This window comes from Leuciscus leuciscus (genome assembly GCF_965113295.1).
Source record: "Leuciscus leuciscus genome assembly, chromosome: 24".
Classification (NCBI taxonomy): Eukaryota; Metazoa; Chordata; class Actinopteri; order Cypriniformes; family Leuciscidae; genus Leuciscus; species Leuciscus leuciscus.
The window spans coordinates 25,923,216-25,950,047 of record NC_138723.1 but is presented as its reverse complement, the minus strand read 5'-3'; the positions used below and the strand labels follow the sequence as shown (position 1 = coordinate 25,950,047).

The 26,832-nt window shown below is 38.1% G+C and overlaps 1 protein-coding gene across 5 annotated transcripts in view; it reads left to right on the top strand.

Moving 5' to 3' along the window:
• aak1b (AP2 associated kinase 1b) overlaps positions 1–23,131 on the top strand; it is a 34,444-nt gene extending 11,313 nt beyond the window's left edge. Inside the window, exons 8-21 of one of the 5 annotated variants that reach the window (XM_082157834.1) lie at positions 1,057–1,160; positions 1,325–1,410; positions 1,491–1,657; positions 2,090–2,172; positions 3,082–3,384; positions 4,463–4,638; positions 4,793–5,013; positions 6,368–6,448; positions 6,896–6,955; positions 8,973–9,074; positions 9,705–9,806; positions 11,920–12,030; positions 12,344–12,448; positions 21,032–23,131. In XM_082157834.1, the coding sequence (XP_082013960.1) occupies positions 1,057–1,160; positions 1,325–1,410; positions 1,491–1,657; positions 2,090–2,172; positions 3,082–3,384; positions 4,463–4,638; positions 4,793–5,013; positions 6,368–6,448; positions 6,896–6,955; positions 8,973–9,074; positions 9,705–9,806; positions 11,920–12,030; positions 12,344–12,448; positions 21,032–21,624 (2,294 nt within the window). In that variant the 3' untranslated portion in view covers positions 21,625–23,131. Of the gene's footprint in view, positions 1–1,056; positions 1,161–1,324; positions 1,411–1,490; positions 1,658–2,089; positions 2,173–3,081; positions 3,385–4,462; positions 4,639–4,792; positions 5,014–6,367; positions 6,449–6,895; positions 6,956–8,972; positions 9,078–9,704; positions 9,807–11,919; positions 12,031–12,343; positions 12,449–14,335; positions 16,516–21,031 lie in introns of those variants that run through there. The other 4 variants (XM_082157833.1, XM_082157837.1, XM_082157836.1 and 1 more) reach the window with 4 other exon arrangements.
• Positions 23,132–26,832: the final 3,701 nt, after the last annotated feature.

Sequence of the window (26,832 nt, the reverse complement as noted above, 5' to 3'; positions counted from 1 at the left end):
GCAGAAAATAACAATAATATTAACAATGTTTTGAGACCGGCGGAGACGACGGCATGAAATAAAGCGGCACAAACCAGCCTCCTATGTTTCTGCCTCTGCCCCAGAAGACGCACATTGTCATGTTGTAAATAAGACAACATCTGTATTGCAAAGCCCTCTATGTTTCGGGTGGTTTTTTTTTGTTTTTGGCGTATGCCTAGCAATGCAATGTTATTGCCATAGCAACCGATGCAGATATTCCGTGAAAACGAAAGAGTGGCATAGACATATAAATCGGATCTGAAAGGTTGCTATACACAATGTGGACGTCAATAATTTTAGATCAGATTCCAATAGGAAATAATAGGACAATCAAATTTGGACTGAAAGTGTGAACGTAGCATAAGATAGTCCATTTTAGAGCTTTAATGAAGTGAAAATTTAAATACAGGTCAGGAACAGTTCACCAAATTTTTTTAATTCTGTTGTCATTTACTCACCCTCATGTTGTTCCAAACCTGTATGACTTTTTTTTCTTCTAATAAACATAAAATAATATTTTTTTAAAGAATGTTGGTAACCAAACAGTTTCGGTTCCCATTGACTTCCTTTGTATTTTTTGTCCACACAATGGAAGTCAATGGGAGCCAGACAAGAAAGTAAGATATACAGGTTTGGGACAACATGATCATGAGTAAATTATGACAGAATTAAAAATTTTGGGTGAACTATTCATTTCAATTTCAGTCTGTTGCTCACACAAATCCATCACTTTTGTGGTACTTTTAATCATTTAGGATCTTGACAGTCCATTACATCGAAAAGATTGGCATGTTTTTTTTGTTTTTTTTTAAACCTTCTCCTTTTGTGTTTCATGGATGTACAAATGGTTTTTGAACACCTTGATAGTGAGTAAATGATGAAGACTTTTTGGATGTACTTTTCCTTCAACTTATGAGCGCTTATACCGATCATCCACTCTCCTCTTTTTTTTTTCCTTTGTCACGTTGTGACACTCTCTCTCTTCCTCCCACTCTCCCTCCTCTTTACCTCTCTTTGTGGTGGTGATTTTATCAGGGTACATGCTGGAACCAGACCCTGATAAGAGGCCTGACATTTATCAGGTGTCCTATTTTGCTTTCAAACTGGGCCGGCGGGACTGCCCTGTCCAAAACGTCAAGGTTAGTCTCTTTCCTTCCTCTCCTCCAGGGTCGCTCTCGGCCTGTTGTTGGGTCAGCACTTTTACCTCTGGGATCAGTTGTTGGATTGGGGTGCTTGTGTGCGTCAGCCTGCAGGAATGCCTGAAATCATAAAAACAAAACTAATCTGAAATATGTCCCCCTAGAATTCTCCCATTCCTGCTAAACTTCCTGAGCCAATCAGAGCGAGCGAAGCAGCCGCAAAGAAGAGCCAAACGCAGACTAAGGCGAGGTACGTGTCCAGAGGCTCCATTGTGCTTTATGGTCGGTGAATTTGACCTGGTCTCATTTGTCTCTGTTTTTGTCCCGTAGACTTACAGACCCCATTCCCACCACTGAAACTTCCATCACCCCACGCCAGCGGCCCAAAGCAGCACAATCCCAGTCTCAGGCACTAGGAGGCATCCTGCCCATCCAGCCTGCTGCCCTGACCCCACGCAAGAGAGCCAACTTACCCGCCGGAGCCGCCCAGCCAATAGGTACAAATATGATGAAATATTCATCACAGTTCTCTGTGTATTAGCACAAAATGTAATGTAAAGGCAAACAGTAGTTTTAACATGAACATAAAATCCCATTCATAAAATACTTACTATTCAGAACGTGAAGGTGAATATTGAACTGGGTGATGCTGAGATCTTTTTAAATATATGGCTTAAAAAAATAAAATAATTGTTTTTAATATATATATATAGAGAGATAGATATAAATAAATAAATATATCTTTAATAAAATATTGTTTATTGTAGTTTTTATTAGTGTCATTATTAATAAACATTTGATCATATTATAAATATATCACATTTTATCGTTATCTTTATAAAAATATATACAAATACATATATTGACATATATCAAAAAGCACCACATCTATCCACTTACTCCACACCATTGTTCTCTTTGTTTCCCAGCTGTCAGTGTGAACTTGGCTCAGCCAGCTGCAGCTCTTCAGTCTCAGAAAGCCCTGGCATCTCCTGCCCCTCAGCATAAAACGGTGAGTGTCTTCACTCTGTCTGTATTTCACTTCACTAATCCAATCCCATAATTAACAGTTCTTTTTAATTGCATAATATATTATAAAAGAATGTTAGAAATTAGTATGTCATAGTTACAAATAACAAGAATGAGATATGGAGGAAAAATAGCTATGTAATGCTATTCTATTTGAACTTTATTACATTTAAAGGGATAGTTCACCCAAAAATGAAAATTCTGTCATCATTTACTCACCCTCAAGTTGTTTCAAACCTGTATGAATTTCTTTTTTCTGCTGAACACAAAAGAAGATATTTTGAAAAATGTCTGTAACCAAACAGTTGATGGACCCCATTGACTTCCATAGCATTTTTTTTTCCTACTATGGAAGTCAATGGGGTCCATCAACTGTTTGGCTACAGACATTTTTCTAAATATCTTCTTTTGTGTTCAGCAGAAAAAAGAAATTCATACAGGTTTGAAACAACTTGAGGGTGAGTAAATGATGACAGAATTTTCATTTTTGGGTGAACTATCCCTTTAACTCCATGGAAGAATGTGTAATTTCTGTGCATCTAATATCACCAAGTGTGACTGCAAAAATTACTGATTTCCAAAAGGCTTTGTGAACATTATTTCCATCTTACGTTGGTAGGACAAACATATAGCCCTGCCTCAAACTCACGCTATTGTTTGTGAGAGATGGCGGAGATGCCAATCTTATTGCATGTGTTCTACGAAAGTAGTGAAGTCTGGATAAAAAGAAATAAGAGTCAGATCTATATGACGTCACATCATTTAACTGATTTCAATGACTATTCCAGCCGGTAGATTGCATGTATTAAATGAAACCTACAGTCTGGGGTGTGAAGGTCACATTTACAGTTTGCATCATGGTATAGTTGTCTGGTGCGTGTCTGTGTGCCAGCCCGTGCAGCCGGTCTCCATCACAGCAGCGGCTGCAGCAGGAGGAGGGGGCGTTCCAGTAGCAGCGGGAAACCCTGCGCCTCAGAAAGCTGTAGCCACTCCTCCTCCATCCAGCCCTGCGCCGCCCACCGCACCGGCACGGAGCGCCCGTCGTAAGCAGGCTCCAGCGGCTCAGCAGCAGCCCATGCCCGTCCAGCCCACTACCACTCAGCCGGCTGGTGCCCCGCTTCCAGCACAGGCAGAGCCCACTGTCCAGCAGCCAGCGCCTCAATCCCAGATCAGCCCAGAGAACGCAGAGGAGAGGGTAATCACCTCCATCCTGTGCATGCTGCTCTGTCCTGTCCTGTCTTGTCCTGTCAAAGAGCTGGCAGACTCACTCTCACTGTTGAAGCACCTCATGCAGGGGCTGTGCCTCATCATCCATTGTTTTGCATCCATCCATCCCTGGTTTATTTTGGATCAGCGTAGATGGTTTTGATTGTTTGTGTGACGGATGTTTGCCCGTTTTGGTTTATTTGCTCTGAAAAGTGTCTGAAGACTGTGACGGACAATGTTTTTGTCAAAACAATACGTTTTGAAGAAGTTAAAATCAAATGGTGTTTATGCTTCATATACTCTGCATTCAAATCTGATTTGTTTGTAAGGAAAATGAATGATGAAATCAGAGCCATTTGTTCAGACAGTGTAGTAAATATCCTGTGTAATTAGATGTTGATTTAGAAATGACTTAAGTATCAGTGTCATGATGCAAAGTGGGACAAAAGAAGTCATTTACTACACACTATTTTTCACATTTACTTTTCACTATATAAACTCTACCATTCAAAATGTCGAAATCTGTAAAATAACTTAAAATATAAATCTTTTGTAACATTAAAAATGTCTTTACTGTCACTTTTGGTTAATCTAATGCATCGGTGCTGAAGAAAAGTATTAATTTCGTAAAAAAATAAATAATTACTGACACCAACCTTTTGAATGGTAGTATAGCTCTATTGGTACATGTACATTTTTCAATTTCAAACCACAAAGAGATGTGACTTCGGATTGGGTTTATACATTTTTTATTTTTTTCTACTACTACAAATGATTTTGAGTCTGATACGCCAAATTTTACCCCAAAAATCGGATTTTTACTACCTGCCTGAATTTTGTTAATCTTGCCATAGAGAAGTCATTTTGGAAGTCATGTTTATATTTTTATTTTATATCTGTATTCACTTGTGCTTGATCAATCACCTTTCGTTTTCATTTTGATTTTAACTCATGCCATTTCGCTGCATTTAAATTTCATTTGTATGTCACACTCTAATTTCTCTGTATTTTGTGTTCTTATGAGTTCTTAGTTGCTTCATCCTCCTGTCTTTTCATCTTCTCCTCAGCCTGTGGTCCCTGGCCTGTCTCAGACTCCTCCATCGTCCCCGAGGACGGCCCAGAAGGCGGGACACAGGCGCATCCAGAGTGATGTCACACACAGTGCTATGTTCGGAGTGCCGGTCAGCCAGTCCACTCAGCAGCTGCAGGCGGCCACCGCAGAAGCCAGCCTTAATAAGTCAAAGTGAGAAATCAAACCTATAAATATAGATTTTAAGCCCTTCGCAATGTGACACTGCCATTATACAGCCTACATAATCAAGAAGAAGTGTTCTGTCACCTTGGAACCTACTTCAACTAATATATGAACACTTCTTTCATTGTTCGGGCACAATTAGGTCGGCCAGTGCCACCCCTTCCAACTCTCCCCAGTCCTCCCAGCAGAGTGTGTACCAGCCTGCCCAGCAAGGCAGCGTTTCTGTCCCCCAAGCTCCTGTTTCAGCCGCTAGCCTGACAAGCCCCCCGGTTCAGCCTACCTGGAATCCCTTCGGAGACGACAATTTCTCCAAACTCACGGCTGAGGACCTGCTCAACAAAGACTTCACCAAGCTAGCTGATGGTAACTTTGCATGCTCACACACTTTGCAGAATGCAGTTATCACTGTTTTAAAGGCTACATCTACATTAGTCCAGATTCATCCAAAAACGCTCTCTGTCCACACGAAATGTAAAAAAGAATGCCCAAATCATGTTACTGTGCATGCCTAAAACGAAAGAAAAACTTACTGAGATGATACAGAGAGACCAAACATAATACATTTCTTATGGTGTTCTTTTGGCACTATCATTTTATTAGCAAAATATCCCACCATTTACTGGTGCATCCAGTTTGCACTCAGTCGCCATTCTGTGGTCTAAAATGCGATTGCTCTTATGTTTTGCATAGTACATTTTCTGTCATCTTTGCAAGAATGTAATGAAGATTGTACAACGTAACATTTATATTTAACAACACTGTGAAAGTGAATAGCACATAGCAGGCACAAACCAGTGTAAACAGAGATGCATGACTTTAGCATGACTAAACATGCTTCATCGGTTTTAAAGGGATAGTTCACTTTGAAATACATTTTTGGTATGTTTTAGCTTACCTCAAGGGCATCCAAGATGTAGGTGTCTTTTTTTCCGCAGTAGTTTCAATTTTTTTATTTTTAGGTCAAACCGTTCTTGTCTGTCAGTCATATAATGCAGGTCTATGGTCATTATCTCAAAACACAAGCACAGAGTCCAAATTAAAACAATTCCCCGTCGTCCAAATTAAACAATTCCCCATCGTAAGTACACATTGATGGCCTAAGACACGAAACGAGCGGTTTGTGTGAGATAACGAACAGTATTTATATAGTTTTTACCACTTATACACAGCCATGTCCAAGTGATCTGATCTGACGTGTACGCAGACTGGTGCATAGATATATACACTAGATGTCGCCTTAAAGAGATTCGTTCCAATGAACTGCCGTAGACAAGGCGACATCTAGTGTATAAGTGGTAAAAACTATATAAATACTGTTCGTTATCTCACACAAACCGCTCGTTTCGTGTCTTAGGCCATCAATGTGTACTTACGATGGGGAATTGTTTAATTTGGACGACGGGGAATTGTTTTAATTTGGACTCTGTGCTTGTGTTTTGAGATAATGACCATAGACCTGCATTATATGACTGACAGACAAGAACGGTTTGACCTAAAAATATAAAAATTGAAACTACTGCGGAAAAAAAGACACCTACATCTTGGATGCCCTTGAGGTAAGCTAAAACATACCAAAAATTTATTTCAAAGTGAACTATCCCTTTAAATACTGTTTTCAGATTTATCCACTTGGGAGAGTTTCTTAAAAAAAAGAAAGTGTTTTGAAATGGAGCCAGATTTAGTGCGGATGTAGCCAAAGTGTTTTTGCTGTTTGCAGAACCTGCTGAGCCTCTGATTGCTGCTACTGAGAGTCTTATTCCCGACCTGGAGGCTGCAGAACCTGCTCCTCCACCTCCCGGTAGGTGGACCATCAGCCCTAATCTGATGTTCTACTCTTAAAGATATTTGAGTGAATTGAACTCTCATAGCAAATATGAATCTACTGCAAATCCCCCTATTTGTGACATCCTTGCTTCTTGTTCCGTACGTGTGAGAGTGCCAGTCCCTCTCTTTATTTCGATACCATTCCTAGCCTCCCCTAAATGGCAGCACATGCTCAGTATATCTAGAGGTAGTCAAACTGGTCTCCAGAATCAGCAGGAGACTCCTATTAAGATGAAACACTCCAGCACGATGTGCCCTTTGAATCACTTTCCACCACTTCCCTCAGCATCCCTGCTGAGCTGGTTGTCAGTGTCTGTGTGTTTCTTCTATTCACATGGAGGCTTAGCATTTAATGACTTCCGTTAATGTCTACCTCTTCTTGACTACCTTATGTCCATCTTCTTTCTCTGCTCTCATACAGCTGAAAGGCCTACTGACATTCTGGGCTTGGAACCGGGAGCTGGTTTTCTAGCTGTGCCAGGTAATGCAGAGGTCCATGCCAGCTGTGCTCACCTTAGTACTCATCACACACATGCAGTTGTCACAATACCAAATACCTATTCTGTTGAAATTTTGTGATGCCCAATAAAAAAAAATTATACCAAAGCGAACACTATTGTACTATTGAACAATATTTTTATTAAAAAATTATATTAACAAATTAATCCTGACACACAGTCTTAAGGCTTTTCTAGTCATTTTTTTAATAAACTCTTAATAATACATTTAAGAACAAAGAAATGAAAAGCAATAGAATAAATGTGGAACAAAGAAATAAATTATTATATAAAGCTGCTTGAGCTTTATCAGATATCATTAAAAAATATTAAGTATTCAAGTAGACATTTAGAAATTAGATTTTTTTTAAATCAAATATAAAAGGAAAATACTGATAATTGCTGTAGTCTTCACGGCAAGATTATTTGATAATACTGATTGGATGCTGTTAACTGAGAAACTGCTGTGGTTTCTTTTTATATATTTTTATTTTATAACTTCGTTGTTGTTTGATTTTTATTTATTTTTTTGTCCTGCTTTTTTGCTTTTACTTAAGGCAAGCCAAATACGCTTACATTAATACCTTGCCAAAATGGTCATTTTAACAAAAGAAGGTAATCTGAGCACAAATGCATGCAAGCAGAGGCATCATGCCCAGTGTGGAGACGAAGCTGGTCATAGGTCTGTGCGGAGGACTTATCTAGTTCTGGTTCTTGTGGTCTTTGCTGAGGATCTGTGCCGATGGCTGTCGTGTCGACGAGGCCTTCACAGGGGATTGTCTAGTTGACAGAAACTCTGCTTGACCTTCAGGGCTGCGTTTTGGTCGTGTCTAGGTGCAGGTCCAACATCTGATCTGGATACGGACCGGATACAGCTGACTACGGTAATCTCGGGATAAACAGAGAGACTAATATTAGCATAGATCATTCAAGTACAATTGGGTGTTATTGGCAGTGCTCCCTGTTTGGCCTAATTTATCCATCCTTTAACAGGTGTGTGAATTATAGATATGTGTTATGTGAATGCCAGGCTAAAGAGAGTGTTTGGGTGCTAAATAGGAAAAGGATCTACCGCCTGCAGTTGATTTGAATATTCTAGCTATTGTCAACTGGCCAGAATATGGTCATACATGGCTAATATGGTCATACTTCCTGGTGCTAGTAAGAACTCTAGCCGCTGCATTTTGAACCAGCTGGAGTTTGTTTATTAAGCGTGCTGGGCAACCACCCAGTAGAGCATTACAATAATCTAGCCTTGAGGTCATGAATGCATGAACTAACTTTTCTGCATTTGTCTTTGAGAGCATATGTTGAAATTTAGATATATTTTTAAGATGGAAAAGATGCTAGAAATGTGGCTTTCAAATTAAAAATCCTCAAAAATACAAAAACATACTGACTATTTTCCTTAAAATTCTATAAGTACAAAGGAGCTACCTTGTCTAAAGTGCTGGAAAAGAGAGAGTCAATAGTTTCTGTTGCAACATTGTGTTCTTCTAAGCTATCTGGTATGCTGAGGAGTTGAAACCGATCAGGAAGATTATTTATAAAGCAATCTTTAGTGGTAGAAGTGATAGTTCTACCATATTTGTGACAGGAAGTTGGTTTTGCAGCCTTGGCTAAATGGATTATACATGAGAATATATAATGATCTGAGATGTCATTGCTCTGCTGCAGAATTTCAACGCCCTCAACATCGATTCCATATGACCATATTAGATCTGAAGTTTGATTATGACTATGAGTGGGTCTATTACAAGAGTGGGTAAAATAGTGGGTCTTTTACAGTGTGCACTTGGCCTGAATTGTGCAATGTATTATTTAGACCCATCGATAATTCTTCTGCGGTTTATTTCCTTCTGTGCAAGTTACTTTTTTCTAATCACCAGTCTTGCTTTCAAACCCTCCATTGTCCTTTCCTTTTCCTTTTTGTTTATGCATTGGCTACATTTCGGTGTTTATTCTGGCTAACGCTCGCTGTTTCCACTGGCTGACTTACAGAGAAGCTGATAGAGGGCCTGAAGTCTCCAGATACCTCTCTCATGCTGCCTGATCTGCTGTCCATGGCCGACCCCTTCGGCAGCTCCATGGATGACACCAGAGGTGGTAAGCTCTCACTGACTGTCTTTCTGTGTGCTTGCTCCTTTTACAAAAGCTATACTAAACACTTTCCTATTCTCTGAGACAAAGGATATTTTCTATATTCATCCAGTCCCTGTATTTGTGATAGCTTGCAATTTTCTCCTCTTGCCACATACAATTTAACTTGAGGCAAAAATGGATTTGTATAGGCATTGTGAAATCAACACAAAAGGCTGAAACAATAGTTATAGCTGTGTGTTATGGAATTGCAGTGGAAGAAAAAGCAGAGTGATTTATCATTTAGTGATGGGTCCCCAAAATATTGTGTATTTAAAAAAAGATGATGGGGCTAAGCACCGAACTCTGAGGTACACCTGTAGTTAGTTTTTATGACTTGCACACCCCTCCTCTCCAAGATACCTTGAAGAACCTACTCATCATGTAGGGCTCAAAGTAGCGAAAGAAAGTTCTTATGATGTCCATTGTTGAGAGAATAGACAGGGTCCAGTGAGTCACTGTGATCAAGGTCAGGCAGAAAAATGGTTTGAATGTGATATAAAAGATACCAGTGATGTGTTTGATGATGTTCTAAAAAATTTAGATTGTGGCATCATCTGTTTTCTTTGACTTTCCTCTCTCTCTTACGCCCAGTCAAAACAGACGTGTGTTTGGACTCTCTGATTCCTGGCTTGGAGCCCCCTCAGGCCCACCTGCATCCCGTGGAGGCTGAACCAGTATTATCGGCACTGGCAGGTAAAAATAAGCATCAGAGATTGGCAGAAGAGCCTCTGCCTAGCATTATAACACCCTGTCAGATATTCAGAGGTGACAGAATGTTTTCTTTGTGCGGAGAGAGTGCCTGAGGCTATGACTGATTTCACACACAAAAAATCCTGCTACCCTAATCCTTTTCCCCTCCACATTATTAAAGGTGCCGTAGAATGGATTATTTTATAATGTTTTCTGGGGTGCCCTTATAATGTTAGTATGTTTTTTAGATCAAAATTGGTTATAATTTAGAAATAAAAGGCATATTTCCTAGCCTGATTTCATCTATTGATTTGAACGCTCTGTTTGAAGGGGCGTGTCTGCTGTGAGACTTCAGTGTTGTTGCCCACTGCTGTGATTGGCTGACATGCTTGCATATGAAATATCTGGCATTACATGTCGAGATATCTGGAAAACTTTTACTATTACAGCTTTTATACGTTTTTACTATTACAGCTATCGGGATTAACGAATCATGAGAAGTTTTTTAAGTATTTAGATCTATTCCCATCACATAAAAGGTTGCAGATGAGCATTGAACAGATGACAGCCTGTTGATCGCGTGAATGAAGATCTTATCACTGCAACGCGATTTACTGATGCATAAACAGTGTTGAACGACTTTGAGAGAAAGATTATCTGTCTTTGAACTTGAACAATTACACATCAGAAATTCACATAACCCACTGGTTCTTCAGAGGCACGGATGAAGGAGCTAAAAAAATACTTTTGTGTTCATTTGTACTGTACATCCAAACACTGAGCAACTGCCATGCTTCGTTCGCTCGTTTGCAAGCCATGATGTCTCTCGAGGAAAAAACAATATCGCGCTGGATCTAGATAACACAGTGTAAATTATCGTTAATAAAATCACTACTTACCGCTTGCGGGAATATAACGTTAGTTGAAATTGCCCCCTTCGTCCGTTTGAGACGCCGAGAGAAGCCTGGCTGCTTGATATTGTTCCAGGTTAGAAAAACAGTCCGTGGTGAAATGGGCAGAGCAACTAACAACTTCGAATTAAACTGTAGCGGTATCCGATTATAGATAGATCTGCCATTTTCCCTATGATCCTCCTCCTGCTTGTTTCTTCACCTGCAGAACTTCTGATGATTCGGCTGCGCAGTTTCGCCTGGCACTGAGCATGGGCTGGCATATGCAAATTTTTAGAGGCGTACATATTAATGATCCCGACTGTTGCGTCACAGTTGGTGTTATGTGGAGATTCGCCTGTTTTTCAGGGGTGTTTTTCAAAAACGAGATTTAAATAAGAAAGAGAAAACTATGGTGTTTGAGACTCACTGTATGTCATGTCCATGTACTGAACTCTTGTTATTTAACTATGCCAAGATAAATTCAATTTCACATTCTAGGGCACCTTTAAGGATGCAGAATGTTGTACCTTAAGCAGTTAATATCAGATGTGCTCAAAGGGGTTATATCATGAGGAAATTTCCTGCAACTTGAGATATAAATTACTTCAATGTACTTTGAAAAAACTGCAATGGTGCAGTCATATCGAAGGCAAAATTCAGCCATTTAAAAATAAATTGTGCTTAGGAATTTTGTGTAAAACTTCCCCATTCAGATTTGGCCACAGGTTCAGGTTGGCCACGCTTAACAGAAAACTGCATGGTTTGAAAGTGACTTCTGTGTGAGTTGTGCTCCATACATCGCTACACTATTGACAATAAACAATGGACCTTTTTTTGGACTGCAAAATTGTATATATTGAAACTAAGTTGCAAAAACTAAGTTGCCACATCTTGCTGACAGATGTTGAACACATTTATGTATTACATTTCCACATACACCTGTTTGGTGTGTATATGGGGAAGCAAAAACTTTGTTTGAATCAGCATATCTGAAAATTCATCAAAATTATTATTTCATTAAATTCTGAGGAGAAAAATAGTAGGAAATGGTTATGGGGATAAATTATATTGACTTTTTAGCACAAAATCCTTCTATATTCTTATAAGTGGACCTCCAAAAACATAAAATAACATGATATGACCCCCTGATTTATTATGTAGTTTGCATCTTTGTGATTTAGTATTTTCGTGTGTTTCCCTGGTGTTTCTCTCCACTGCACCAGACCCTTTGATTGGTGAGGACTCCCTGCTTGGCTGTTCACTCCCCTCTGGCTCCGCCTCCTGTCTGGATGACTTTGCAGCTGTCTCAGGAGGCATCTCCCAGATCATTCCAGGTACTACCAATCAGTTTTTGTTTTTCTGGCATTTATAGCTTATGTGCCTTGGTGCAGCATATAACTTAGGGACAACACTGAACATTTTACTGGAATAAAAACGAATTATTATTTACAAACCATATGGTCTTTCTTGACATTCATTTAGCTTTTGTAAAGTGTCAGCCACGAACATTAATGTTAAAGTTTCAGGGTTTACATCATGCTAACAGTGCTGTATTTTTCGCACCCATCTGTTTTCCTCCCTACCACCCGCCCTCTTAAATCTTTTACCCATAAACTGTCATTTGCCCCAACCTTCATCACTTCTTAGCTGCAGACTCCTGTTTGATCTCAGGCTTTGAGCCTCCAGGCGCTGAGACAGCCAATGAAGATGAATTTGACCCCATACCAGTATTGGTCTCCAAGAACTCCCAAGGTAAAAGTTTTGAGGAACCAAATCCTCTTTCTGAGAATGAGTGAGCAATTTGCTTCTGGGTCATTCCGTGTCAACCCAACCAGAGGTCTCCGGCTCAGATTTTTTATTTTGATCATATTTTTTCTTTAGAAAGACAAACATAAATAGTGATGAAAGCCAACATATTAAATGTCACAGATGTATATTTACTGAGTAATTCACTATTTTGTTGAGAGGGTCAAAATGACAATTTTCACCTGAGATTTGGAGCCAAATTAGAGGGTGTAAAATGACTTTAGAAAGATGGCAGCAGCATTTCTTTTTTAAACAGAGATTTGTTAGTCTATTAGTAAAATCTGCTGACTTTTTTTTGCATGCCTGTAACTCAAAGTATTAAAGATATCTTAATATCCTTAGGCATGCAAACTTGAGGCAAAATAACACAAGAAGTGCTTTTTGGCATTTTTGAATCGCCGTTGGCATTTAATGATATAAGGATTGCTAAAGTCAACATATTTTACTAATAAACCTACCAATCTCTGTAAAAATAAATATTGATGCTGTCATCCTGTAAATTGGCTCCGAATCTCAGGTAAAAAATTGCATTTTTTACAAAATACAAAATTCGTACAAAATAGTGGATTACTTAGTAAATATACATCTGTAACATTTACTACAGCTTTCCTGTAGCTCAGTGGTAAGAGCATTGCGTTAACAACGCAAGGTTGTGGGTTCGATCCCAGGGGATTGCACATACCTATGTATAAATGTATAGGATAACGCAATGTAAGTCGCTTTGGATAAAAGCGTCTGCCAAATGCGTAAATGTAAATGTACTATTTTGGCTTTCATCACTATTATGTTTGTCTTTGTACAGAAAGCCAGGGAAGTGTCCGAAATTTGTTTGATTTGACACGAAATTACCCTTCTCACTCTCATTGTAATGAAAGCCAGCAGCTAGTACATATATGTGTTAACTGTATATTTTGCACACGTTTTTTTTTTTTTTGGCAGTTGCGAAAATTCCGAATTGAGATGTTTTGTTTAAGGCAGATGAGCCTTTTTGCACTCATATGGCTTGGGATGGGAATCGAATAGAAATTATTTTTTCCGTTCCACTTTACGATTCATTATAATATATTATAAGATAAATATCTTCAACTGTACATTGTCAATTGAAACAGCAATCCATGATTTCACAGATTTAAGCCTCATGCACGCATTATAGTTCAAAGTTCACATGACATGACAAAAGTAATTGCGTGCATTTACATTTATTCATTTATCCAAAGCGACTTAGAGTTGAGGAATACAACAAGTGATTCATCTTACGAAGGCCAGTAATGCAGTTTCAGTCATAGTACAAGATATTACTTGTGATTTATTGTTGACACATAAGTGTCATTCTTCCCCAAATCAGATTACACTGGCTGCAATATGTATATGTATATATGTTATTGTGTATAACAAGTGAGGACTTTCAAAAAGGAATATGCATTTTTGTGTTGTTTGATTTTATCAGTATCAATTCAGACATTAGTTTGCAATAACAACACTGAGACAAGCTTACGTTTTTTACCTTGACTTGTAGATTCAGTAGTGGTGCAGGAAACGCTGTGAGGTGCTACTAAAAATGAACAAATTAACCTTATGTTTCACGTGTTTTTTGGGATCTATGATTAGTTTATAGTTTGTTTAAAAGAAATCAGTTCCCACGTTGTCGATTCCCAACCCTACGCATGATCTCTCGTAACACTCTCTCTCGACTTTTCGTGAACATCTACTTACCTTTGTGTCTTTCTCTCCCTCTCTCTTCTGCTGTCCCCTTCCTCGGTCTCTCTTTGTCTCGGTTTGACTGTCCTCCCTTTCCTCCTCCCCTAACCTTCCTGTCCATCTGGCCTCTTTTAGGAGGTCACTCTCGCAGTAACAGTGGCAGTTCTGAGTCCAGCCTGCCCAACCTGGCCCGTTCCCTGCTGTTGGTGGACCAGCTCATCGACCTCTAGACGCTACAGATAATTCCTGCTGTGCTGAAGATGACGTCAACCGCTGTAGTCTTCTGCCTTTAATCATGAATCCCTCCTGCTATCATTTGTCCTATCCTCCACCCTTTATCATGGTCCATTTCCTCCTTTAATCAGTTCTTCATCATTCCATTCTTCCTGCTCATCACATCTTACGTTTTATGTTCTTTCCCTGTCACTTTATTCCTTCAGTTCTTGTCGTCATCAGCATCATCGCTCATTTGATTTGACGTACTCAACATTCCTACCCTGCACCATGCCATTTCTCTCCCTGATGAGTTTATGTTCAACTTTTTTCATTCGAGTTTAGCGCGACATTTTTCTACAGGCTCAAAATCCGTTTTCATCTGGCATCCATATCTGTGCTTCCTTTGGGCACGCATTTCATCTGCCTCGCATTCAAGAGTGCAAGCTTCAAACATCAGATGTTTGCCCGATCCTTCTTCTCTTCAGTCTTTATCTGTGTATTCAATGGCACTCAGGAAGCTCGTCTCCAGATTAAACACACATGGGTTTTAGTACAAGGGAACCAAATGTTTACAGACAGGAATATTTTTGCTGGATGTTTACAGATCTGCAGGTAGGCAAACACAGCTTGTAAGAATTTATCTTCATCCAGACTGAGCGCAGGGTACGAACAGATCTTAACACTTCGTGTAAAGCTGACCAGAAACTCCTCATTGCCATCAGTGGTACCTTGTTTTCACCATCTCATGACCTCCAGACCATCATTTCTCTGTTATTTCTTTGTAAATAGCTCTATTGATGTTGTACGTTGGCTCGAAGCTATGTAAATTGATGTATATCTGCAGTATTCGACTCTCCCGCCCTCGAAAGTGATTTGTTCTTCCTGTGTATAAAGCATCTGGTCCAAATGTCCAACCATTCCTTCAGAGATCCCTGTCTCACCCCATAATATACATGGAGAATAATTTAAAAGAAATATTTCATATAAGGTTAAGATTATATGTGAATATGAATAGAGTGTTAGAGAATGAATGTATGAATCGAGTATCCATATATAAATGCAGATATGTGTATATGAAACCTATTTAAGAGGAAACTTTATCTCTTTGTTCTGTGTGTTGAGACGTGTTTGCGAATGTAAATTTGTCGGTTTCATCTTCAACGGCCATCGCTGAACAAAGTCAGTTAAGAAAAGAGGACAATCTCGAAGCATTGTGACTCGGTTTGACGCCATTGCAAGCAAATCGGCTGGATTTGTTTTCGATTTTCATTGCCTTTTATTCTCAAGACATTTATCAACAAAAACAGGTTGTAGGCTCGAGGAAAATCCTCAACGCTGTACGTATACCATTCCCTCCTCCGAACTACCGCCCGATGCCATGCTTTCTTGCACAGTTCTTGTGAATCAGACGCATATCGAAGCATGGCAGCTATTATGAATATGAAGTTAAGACATGTCTGTGGCCAATCTTCATATCAGTACTGTACGTATGTGTGTGCGTGTATGTGTGGACGTGAGGTAAATAAATAGCTAGTCTTAGTTGTTGAAAGTGGTGAGGTGGTTTTGTCTTTGACATGGTTTAAGGACCCGCAGCAGGGCACCTCGGTTTCAAGCACAGGTTCTCCTCATTCACTGAGTCTTTAGACATTGAAGTACCTGATTGAGAGCAGGGAAAATGCTCGTAACGCTGTACAAAGAGCAGAATCCCGATCAGTGAGAAATGCTGTAGAATTGAACGTTCTGTAATCATAAAAATAAAATCAGCTTTTTGACATTGTGGAATCTGTAAATGACATTGATACGAGCTTGAGACGGTGGTTGTCATTTCACAAGATGCATAAGAGCGACTGCATAAGGGCTGGGCGGTCTGATAGAGATTTTGCTATGCGGTTTATATCACTTTAGATATATTTGCACGGCTATAATATATTAACTGCTTTTCCCATGCTGTCAAATTTGGCTTATCTGATCAGAAATGTTTCTGATTTAATTTTACTGTTTTGAATCTTTTTAGTTATTTTTGACCTACAGAATGTTAAGGTTTTTTTTTTCACATTTGATGCTAGGTGTATGAATGTGTGTGTGTGTGTGCATATATATATATATATATATATATATGTGTGTGTGTGTGTGTAAATAATATATATGTTTATATATTAATACTCACACACACACGTATATATATATATATATATATATATATATATATATATATATATATATATATATATATATATATATATATATATACATATACATACATTTATATTAATTAATTAATTAATTAATTGTTGGTGAGATTTTTTTGTACCACTTTAGTACAATAAGGTTTCATTGGTTAACATTAGATAATTGCATTAGTTACCATGAACTAATAATGAACAATAGTTATACAAAATGTATTAATCTGTTAATGTCTACATTTACAAATACATTATAAAAATCAAAAGTTGTACATGTTAACATTAGTTAATGTTCTGTGAACATTTTTATTAGCTTACATTAACGAAGATTCATAAATGTTGTAAACATATATTGCTCATTGGTAGTTTGTGTTAACTAATGCATTAACTAATGTTAACTAATGAGACCTTATTGTGAAGTGTTGCCTTTTTTGTTTTTGAAAAGTCTCTTATGCTCACTGAGGCTGCATTTATTTCATCCAAAATACAGTTAAAACCATAATATTGTGAAATATAATTACGATTTAAAAATAACCGTTTTCTATTTGAATATATTTTAAACTATAATTTATTCCTGTTTCATTGCAATTTGTTGGTCAAGAAAAAAAGTATTTTTTATTATCAATGTTGAAAACGGCTGTGCTGCTTGATAAAATAACAGCATTTATTTGAAATATAAATTATGTAACATTATAATTTAATTAATTTTTGGTAAATAAAAGTATTAATTTCTTTCAAAAAAGAAAAATCTTACTGACCCCAAATTTTTTAGTGTGTGTGTGAACCTTGCGTTACAAATCTTATCTTAGTGAGATCAAATGTAGTACCTTTTCTTTTGTATTTAACCGGTTTAAAAACAAACATTACCAAAAGTATATATATATGCACATGCACAACTTTTTTGGGATTTCCAGCTAATAAATATATTGTTATATACCGTTATATAACACTGAGATATAAGATAATAGTCATACCGCCCATCCCTAAAGTGCAGTAATGAAACCAAAAAACAAAAGAAACAATTCTTCAGCTTGGCATATTTTATGAGGCGTTTTGTTGGAGGCATTGGTGAAAAGCCACAGAATAGCACTGCACGTCAATGATGCTCTTGCAGAGGAAGAGATGCTGCTTGGGTCTCCGTTACTGATGTTTGTTGTTGGCGGTGTGGATTTCTGAGATTTCTATATCCTCGCCTCTCCTCTGTACAGCCGTTCGCAGACTCTCATGTTAACCTATGCAATCCTAATGCTTCATCTTGTAGTTCTCAGTAGAGGTCTTTGCCCCGCGGGTAGTGTTTGACTTGTGTTGTTGTGCAAAAATCAAAGATTCCTTTTATGTGCTGTTTTTGTTCAGAGAAAAAACAATATTTATGACCATGTTTATCCCCAGAGTTGGAACCTCATTGGTCTCTGTAGCAAACACCCTCAGCCCAGTGTTAGAACAGTAATGGGTTCATGTGCGCCTTCTATTTTTGTCAAAACCAATAAACAAAGAAAGGGGTGGTAAATAAACATGTAAATGTGAATGTAAGTTGTGCCCGTGTTAATTTTTTTTTTGTCTGTTGAAACTGTGCACTTTGTTGTCAAGCTAATCGTGCACAGAAATCTTCTAAATGTGAACCACTGTTGAATAATAATAATACTAATCCAATATATAAATATGAAATGCTGTTGTAATAAGAGAACAAAAAATGTATATCTATATATTGGATTATACATTAAAAATATTGATGTGTAATTCGATTATTTAAACTATATTTTAGTTATTACATTTTTAAATTAAATAGAAAAAAGGAAAATAATAATAATTGAAATATTAAAACTGTTAACTATATTCTGTGAATATTTATTGTGAAATGCGCTTTACAGATATCCACCTTTTTTATATTTTAGAAAGGCCAACATATTTATCAGCTTCTTTTTGTGACTCAGGCCTCTATTTGTTCCTGTAGTCTGTAGTCATGTTGTGGGCATGACAAATGTAATAATATATTGAAGGATTACTTGGGTGTAAAACAGTTCTCTCTTTCTTATCACGTTACAACTTCTTGCTGGAGGTCTGGCTGACATAGTAAGTTCTTCTCCAGGTAAGTTTTCTTCATTGTTGTATTCTTTATCACTCTTCCTTTTGTCATTCGAGCATTCACTTGTATAAGAGAATTGCACATTCACACAAAAACATGGCACTATACGACTATGGCGTAAAAAGTCTTTTTGGCCAAGGGTAGTGCAAGAATTTCAGTGAAGGAAATGGATTCCTGGCAGACACAGAAGGCGAGGTGGCTGAACTTAATCCTAAACCTGCAGAATCACAAAACAAGACAAAACCATTGGCCTCACTGCCTCCATTTGGGCGCATCTTACAAAACATTATTCAGGGACGCCTGAGTACCTTCTGGTTTTATGTCCTAGTTCTACTTGTTGCAGAAGCCTTGATCTGTATGCTTCCAGACCTAAATCAGCCTTAACCTTTTAAATATTAATCTTAGGTATGTTCTTATTATTTGTCATAAAATAACAGTCATTCTCTTTCAAGCATAGTGTTTTACAAGTCAATGTAGCTAAACTTGACAGGATGCCTGTAGGTATTTAGCCTTTTCAGGAGATTTTATGGAGTTTCATTCCAATAAAATCACTTTAGACTTTAATTGACCTCTTAAAGCATCAAGTTCATGAATAAATTAGGGCTTTGAAGCAAGAGTAGCCTAATTTGGTACTGTGCTTCAGGCTGTGCATTTCCTGCTGGCATTCAGTAACACAAAAACAGCCTTCCTCAAAAGCTTGATTATCTACACATTTGAAGAATTCACTTGCAGTTTCTCATGCTTCTTTGTACAAATGACCTGTTTTGTGATTGGCTAACCTCTTTGCATGTGAAATGGGTTACAAGTTGATGAAGATGATAAATGTGGTCATCATGTAAATGTTCACATTGTTTGGACCTCTATAGATGATGTTTCTTTGAATGGTCTGGTTCGACTGGTGATGAAGGCATTCGTAAAAAATGATTGTATATTGTAATGAACCTGTATGAGTTTCTTTCTTCTGCTGAACACAAAAGAAGATATTTTGAAGAATGCCTGTAGGCATTGACTTTCATAGTATTTCTTTTCCCATAATGGAAGTAAATGACTACCATCAACTGTCTGTTTACCAACATTCTTCAAAATATCTTCTTTTGTGTTCAGCAGAAGAAAGAAACTTGGAACAACATGAGGGAGAGTAAATGATGACCGAATTAATGAATTTTCATTTTTGAGTGAACAATCTCTTTAATTTCCTCAATATCAGTGGTGTCTATACTCAGTCCTGTAGGGCCACTGTCCTGCAGAGTTTGGCTCCAGCTTGCCTCAACACACCGGCCTGGAAGTTTCTAGTCTGCCTAGCAAGACTGTGGCTGTGTCCGAAATCACCCTCTATTCCCTACATTAGTCCAATAATATAGTTCAGTTGAGGGAGTGAATGAAACCGGGTGAGTGAATTCAGACACTGAGTGCGCCGGAAGGGCTGCCTCTTTTCCATAGTTTCTGCTTGCTGTTTAATAATAACTTAAACCATAGCAAACTGGCAACTCCAGTAGTAATGAAAAGACGCTGTCATGGAAACTATGTACAAACCTTAATTAAACATGAGCCTTATATTATACATGTATGATATTACGCTGTAACCACATTGTACTAGCGGTTTGGAAAATGTATTGATGGATGATTCAGCTGCAGCGCCATCTTCTGGTGAGATATGGAAATTCATTCAGCACGCGGCTCTCATAGTGCGTCATGGGTATTCTCTAGCCGTTGAGCGTACATCGGTTGTATTGCGGTGCTTTGTGGGATTGAATGAGTGCACGGCTGCACGTGATAATGTCCACTATGGTTTCGGACACCATTACAAATAGCCCTATTTAAGGGTATAGGGGGCGATTTCGGACACAGCCCTTGATTAACTGTTTTAGGAGTGTTTAATTGTGGTTGGAGCTAAACTCAGTGGCCCTTCAGGAGCAGGATTGGACATTGAAATAACAGTTTCTTTTTCTTAGTTTTTTCTTCTTTTTCTCATCAGTTATACATTAGAGTTTTATCTTATGTTGTAAAATTAATGTATATTTGTTAAATTAATGTATATTTCATTATTTGGTTCATCGTGTGGCTTTCTCTTTACCACGTGTGTATTTAAGATGATTCTCAGTATATTAAGTTAAACAGAATCCAGTTATTTTATATATTAATATTATTGTTTTAGTTTATTAAATGTATGTTTTTTTTTAACTGTAAGTTTAAGTATAATCTCTAAAACGTATTGTTTTTTTAATTCATCTTAGTCATAAACAACGTCATTCTCTTTCAAAAAAAATTTTCACAAGCAAGTACAGCCAAACTTGCCAGGAAGCAAGCGTTCTCTCCTTTAATTTGTTTTGCTCTTATTCTCTTTTGCAGATGATCTTCCTAATGTGAACGGTTACGCATTGGCATCGGGAGCCGGTAACGTCCAGAGCTCAGAGGTTCCTTCAGAAGAAGAGGAGGTTCTGCACACGAGCAGTGGCTCAAAGCTTCTACTGCTGGACTCCAAACTCCTCAACACAACCGCTCTCAAACTCTCACCATCATCCTCTCCTGACGTTTTCTCAAGTGCCCCATTCCCTGGATGTGGGCGAGACGGTAGGGACATCTTCACCAGTGCTCCCTTTCCCCAAATTCAACGAGCCCATACGCAGCCTGACATCTTCCTCCAGGCACCCTTCTGCAGGAAGAATGATCCACAACATCTCACGAGATGCTCGAATGGAAACGAGCCCATCTTGCCCCATCCACCTGTGCACAGTCAAATCCGGTTTCCCTATTGCTCCGAGGCTCCGATGCCCCAGCAGCCCATTGCCGCCCATCGTGTGGTCTCCAGCGTGGGCCAGCAGGCAGCCGTGAGCTCCGTCCCCGTCGGACCCCTTCACTCCTGGACGGTAGGTGTTCGAGCAGTGATGGACCCCTTCCTGGCGGCCCCGTTCCAACCTCGGGGCCCATTGGGAAAGCCTTAATGTTTGAGAATGTTGCGAGCGCCCCTTCTTGCCGCCCCATTGCTGGTCGTATCTGTGGCAAATCTGGCGTAGTCTATCGTGAGACGACTACCTCAGCCCCCGTGACGCCTCATCTGGTGTTTCCACAGCACTTTAGCTCCGCTTCACTCCGATGATCTGCATCGCGCCACCAGACATGTAGAGAGCGATTTCATCTTTCGATTATGATATAGAGGTCTATTACCCACATGTATTCATCCATTTCTTTTTTTGACGCTCTTTGTAATGGTTTACACAAGCTTTTTTATATCATATGTAGTAAATTATTTCTTACTTCTACATTGAGTCCAGTATTAAAAGGACGTAAAATGTGAAAATGAAGGAAGTTTAAGGTGTGGTCACATTAGCGAAATGTAGGCAAAATTTTGCAGGCAAAAAAGTTCCTTTTCCATTGTCAATAGTAAAGCGATGGGTTACAATTTGTTAAAGTGACGCAGTTACAATGTACTCACTTAAATTAAGTGAAATCAAGTACTGAGTAATATCAATTAACTACATGTACTTACTATAGAGTTATGGTTTGGTTTAGGGTTAGTAACTTGTAATTATGCATAATTTACTGTTATTACTATAGAAGATTACACTTTATGTTAAGGTGTCTGTGTAACAGTGTAATAATGCATTTAAGTACTGTGTAATAATAATTAACTACATGTACTTACTATACGGTTAGGGTTAGGATTAGGGTTTGGTTTAGGGTTAGTTGCATGTAATTATGCATAATTTATAGTTATTACTACAGTAACTACATGTAACGTGTAACAAGGACACTGTTAAATAAAGTGTTCCCCTATAGAATGTACATGCAGTAACGTGTAGCTATGTCACCTTAAAATAAAGTGTTACCTAGCATGTATGAAACTGCTCGAATAGAAGGCACTTTTAAACCAAGAAACTTCCTGGTGGTTGGCGCTGCAAATTTACGTGACCAACTTGAACAAAAGCAAAATTTGCATGGGGAACGTTTTCACCCTCACGCAAAACTCCCAATCGCACGCATTCCTATTGAATTGAATAGAATTCACCTGCAAAATTTTGCAGTGCAATGTTTAATGTGACTGCACCTTTGCTCTCTGTTTACTGGTATTTTTGTATAAGGGAGCAGCTGATGAGACTATTCAAAGGTTTTAGGCTTTTTGTAGTACTAACTTCCTTTCTGAGTCTCAAAGCAGGCAGAATATCCAGAACCTTGTGACAGAATGGTGTTGAGGCCTTATGTAGGTAAAAATGGCTGGAGAATAATGTTTCATTGCTGATATTGTGCTTTTCTTGAACCTAAGGTACTGTAGACGTTTCTAAGCAGGGCTGGAATGGACTGAAAGTAACTGACGGTCACATCCACACCATCTGGTGTGAAAACATTGAAGCACTTTTACAATCTGTAGTCGTGGATATACTAGTTTTGCTATATAACAATGTGCTGTATATTCACTGTATATTCCTTACATGATAAAGACTTTGTTAAAATATCTTGTCTTTGACTCTTCCTTCATGACTTAATATTAATCATCCTTTGAACACCTGCAGGACTTGAAGGTTGAAGCGTCAACCAGAAGTTATTTTCTTTATGTACAAAGAAAATATATATCACAAAATATATATCATTTTTTATATATTACTTCACTTTGCCAGTTTATTGCTGCAGTCTTTTGATCAACAACTTCGTTTATCAAAAATTCTGAACTTATTGGATTTTTTGGTGAACAAAGGAAAATATATTTCTATGTGTGTGTGTATATATATATATATATATATATATACACACACACACACACACACACACACACACACATATATATATATATATATATATATATATATATATATATATACAGTGCCCTCCACAATTATTGAACCCCCTGGTAAATATGATCAAAATGGGCTGTAAAAAATAAATCTGCATCGATTATCCTTGTGATCTTTCATTCAAAAAATGTGCAAAATTCTAACCTTTCATTGAAGTAAAAGAATTGAAAGTGGGGGGAAAATCACATTATGAAATAAATGTTTTTCTCCAAAACACGTTGGCCACAATTATTGAAACCCTTTTATTAAATACTTTTTGCAATCTCCTTTTGCCAAGATAACTGCTCTGAGTCTTCTCCTATAATGCCTGATGAGTTTGGAGAATAACTGACAAGAGATCAGAGACCATTCCTCCACACAGAATCTCTCCAGATCCTTCAGATTCCCAGATCCATGTTGGTGCTTCTTCTCTTCAGTTCAGCCCACTCATCAGGTCAGGGGACTGAGACGGTCATGGCAGAAGCTTCATTTTGTGCTCCACAACAAATTTTTGTTTTGATTTTGATGTTTGTTTTGGATCGTTGTCCTGATGGAAGATCCAACCACGGCCCATTATAAGATTTCTAGCAGAAGGCGTCAGGTTTTGATTTTTTATCTGTTGATATTTGATAGAATCCACAATGCCATGTATCTGAACAAGAAGTCCAGGACCTCCAGCAGAAAAATATGCCCACAACATTAAAGATCCAATGGTATATTAAATTGTACACATGGGGTACTTTTTATCCTTGTGTTCACCAAACCCATCTAGTGTGTTTGCTGCCAAAAAGCTCTGTTTTAGTCTCATCTGACCACAGAACCCTGTGTTGTTTGAAGATCCAGTCGTGTCTGACAATTAAATTTGCTGGAATTTGTTTTTGGAGGAGCGAGGAGGTTTTTTTTTTAAACCCTCCCAAACAACATGTGGGGATGTAGGGGTTGTTTGATAATTTTTTTTTTAGGCTTTCTGACCCTAAGACTCAACTAATCTCTGCAATTCTCCATCTGTGATCCTTGGAGAGTCTTTGGCCACTCAAACTTTCATACTCGCCGTGCATTAAGACAGTATAGACACACGTCCTTTTCCTGGCAGATTCATAACATCTTTAGTTGGTTATAACTTCTTAATTATTGCCCTGATGGTCAAAATGGGGATTTTCAATTCTTTAGCTATTGTCTTACAGCCACTTTCTAGTTTGTGATGCTCAACAATCTTTTGCTACGCATCAGAACTGTATTCTGTGGTTTTACTCATTGTGATGGATGATTAAGGGGATTTGGCCTTTGTGTTTCCTCATATTTAAACTCCTGTGAAACACGAAGTCATAGCTGGACAGTTTCATGTTCCTAGTCACCCTGGTGTACTAAAAAAGGTAAATATTAATGGGAATATACTTCAGAGATATTTTACTCGTAAAAAATTCTAGGGGTTTCAATAATTGTGGCCAACATGTTTTGGAGAAAAACATTTATTTCATAATGTGATTTCCCCCCACTTTCAATTCTTTTACTTCAATGAAAGGTTAGAATTTTGCACATTTTTTGAATGAAAGATCACAAGGATAATCGATGCAGATTTATTTTTTACAGCCAATTTTGATCATATTTACCAGGGGGTTCAATAATTGTGGAGGGCACTGTATATGTGTGTGTGTGTGTGTGTGTGTGTGTGTGTATATATATATATATATACACACACACACACACAGGGGCACATACACTTTTTTTTGTTGCGTTTGAGGATCAACATCAAGACTATGTCTATCAATTTTATTAATGGATCTTTTTATGGAGAATGATCACTTCACTGATCACTATTCAGTCCTTAGAAAACACCAGAAGAAATAGAAACATCAAAACACATTTGCTTTTGATGCTAGAAGCATGCCTACACTGATACATTGCAAGGCAGAACAGCCCATGGGTATTCTCTGTTTTATATAAATCCACCAGTCTCCAATATATTTCTCTCTATGTGTCTGTCATTCTGAGGTAAGTTTTACACGACAATGATGTAGCCTACTAAGAACAGAAAAGTTATACCTTTGCATTTTTGGGGTACAAACGTTTTCCTAAGGTCTATTTACTTTGTGTGAAAGTCTAGCTTCGAGCCTATAAATCAAACATTTTTATTATTCTCAAAAAAAATAGATAGACATGGCTCTTGATCCTCAAACAAACACACAAAAAAACGTGTGTGTGTGTGTCAGGGGCGTTTTCTCTGTGGAGGCAAGGGAGGCTCCTCAAAAAAAAACTGGATGAGAAAATAATCGGTTACAAAAATAAAACACAAAATGTGACATTATAATGTGTAAAAGTCAAAAGTCACTCGTTTTTATAAAGTAACACAGCGACACCCGCGGGTAAAATTACAGCGGGAGGCTTGCCTCCCCTGAGCCCATTGACTTTTAACAGATCCCCTGAAGCGTGCGCTGGGTTTGGTGGGGGGTAATAGTGGTGCAGGTATGACGTCAACCGGGAGTTAGCATCACACTGGTTCCCTCGACAAAAAAAAAAAACGATTTTTCCATAGGCTTTTGGATTATTGTATAAAACAAGTTTATGAAAATGGTGTAGTGTAAAGGCCTTTAGACAGCCACTTCTCTAAACACCTGATTTGTTTCTGAAAAAACAATATCAGAAATTACACTCAAGACTGTTTACTCAACACCATTTTCAACGAAAAACTGAAAACATTCACATACAACAGCGTTTTTGGGGGCAGGAAAAAGCAAACTTTTAAAAACAGGGTTCAGTTTTAAAAACAATTCCCTTATCTCCGTTTAAACTACAAAAAAACGTGCATTTGTATTACGGGTTCAGTCTATAGGCGTGAGTTTCTTTGACGTTGCCAACTAGGCCTGACAATGTCTGTAAACATTTTTTGTCATTTTCGCGAATCCGTGTGAACGGAGATGGTTTTGACAACGTTGTCATCTGTACACGAAAAAACGCAAGGGAAAAACTTTTATGATTTTAGTACATCATTTGAAGATAAGATAAGAATCCCTTTGTTTTATTCTCTTTTGTAGATTCGGAGAAGTATCTTCTGTTTCAAGTGCATTGAGTTGCATCAAACAGGAGTTTTCTCAAGCTTGGAAAAGTTCTTTTAAACCAAATGAAACATTCATTTATAATGAAAAACTTTGTCTTCCCTTGACTTCTGTTTTTAGGGTTTATACAAATATTTGATATCTTCTTTTATTATGTACATTTAGCATTAAAAAATAAATCAAATCCTTTTCTTTCTCATTTCTTGTCTGACACGTAACACTTTTAATACTTTCCCGGTTAGTTTTGCGGCCAATTGTCCTTGTGAATGTGAGCAACACAAGAGTGGAATTTTCCACCCAGCACGCGCACTCGCGTTTCAAAACCAGCCGT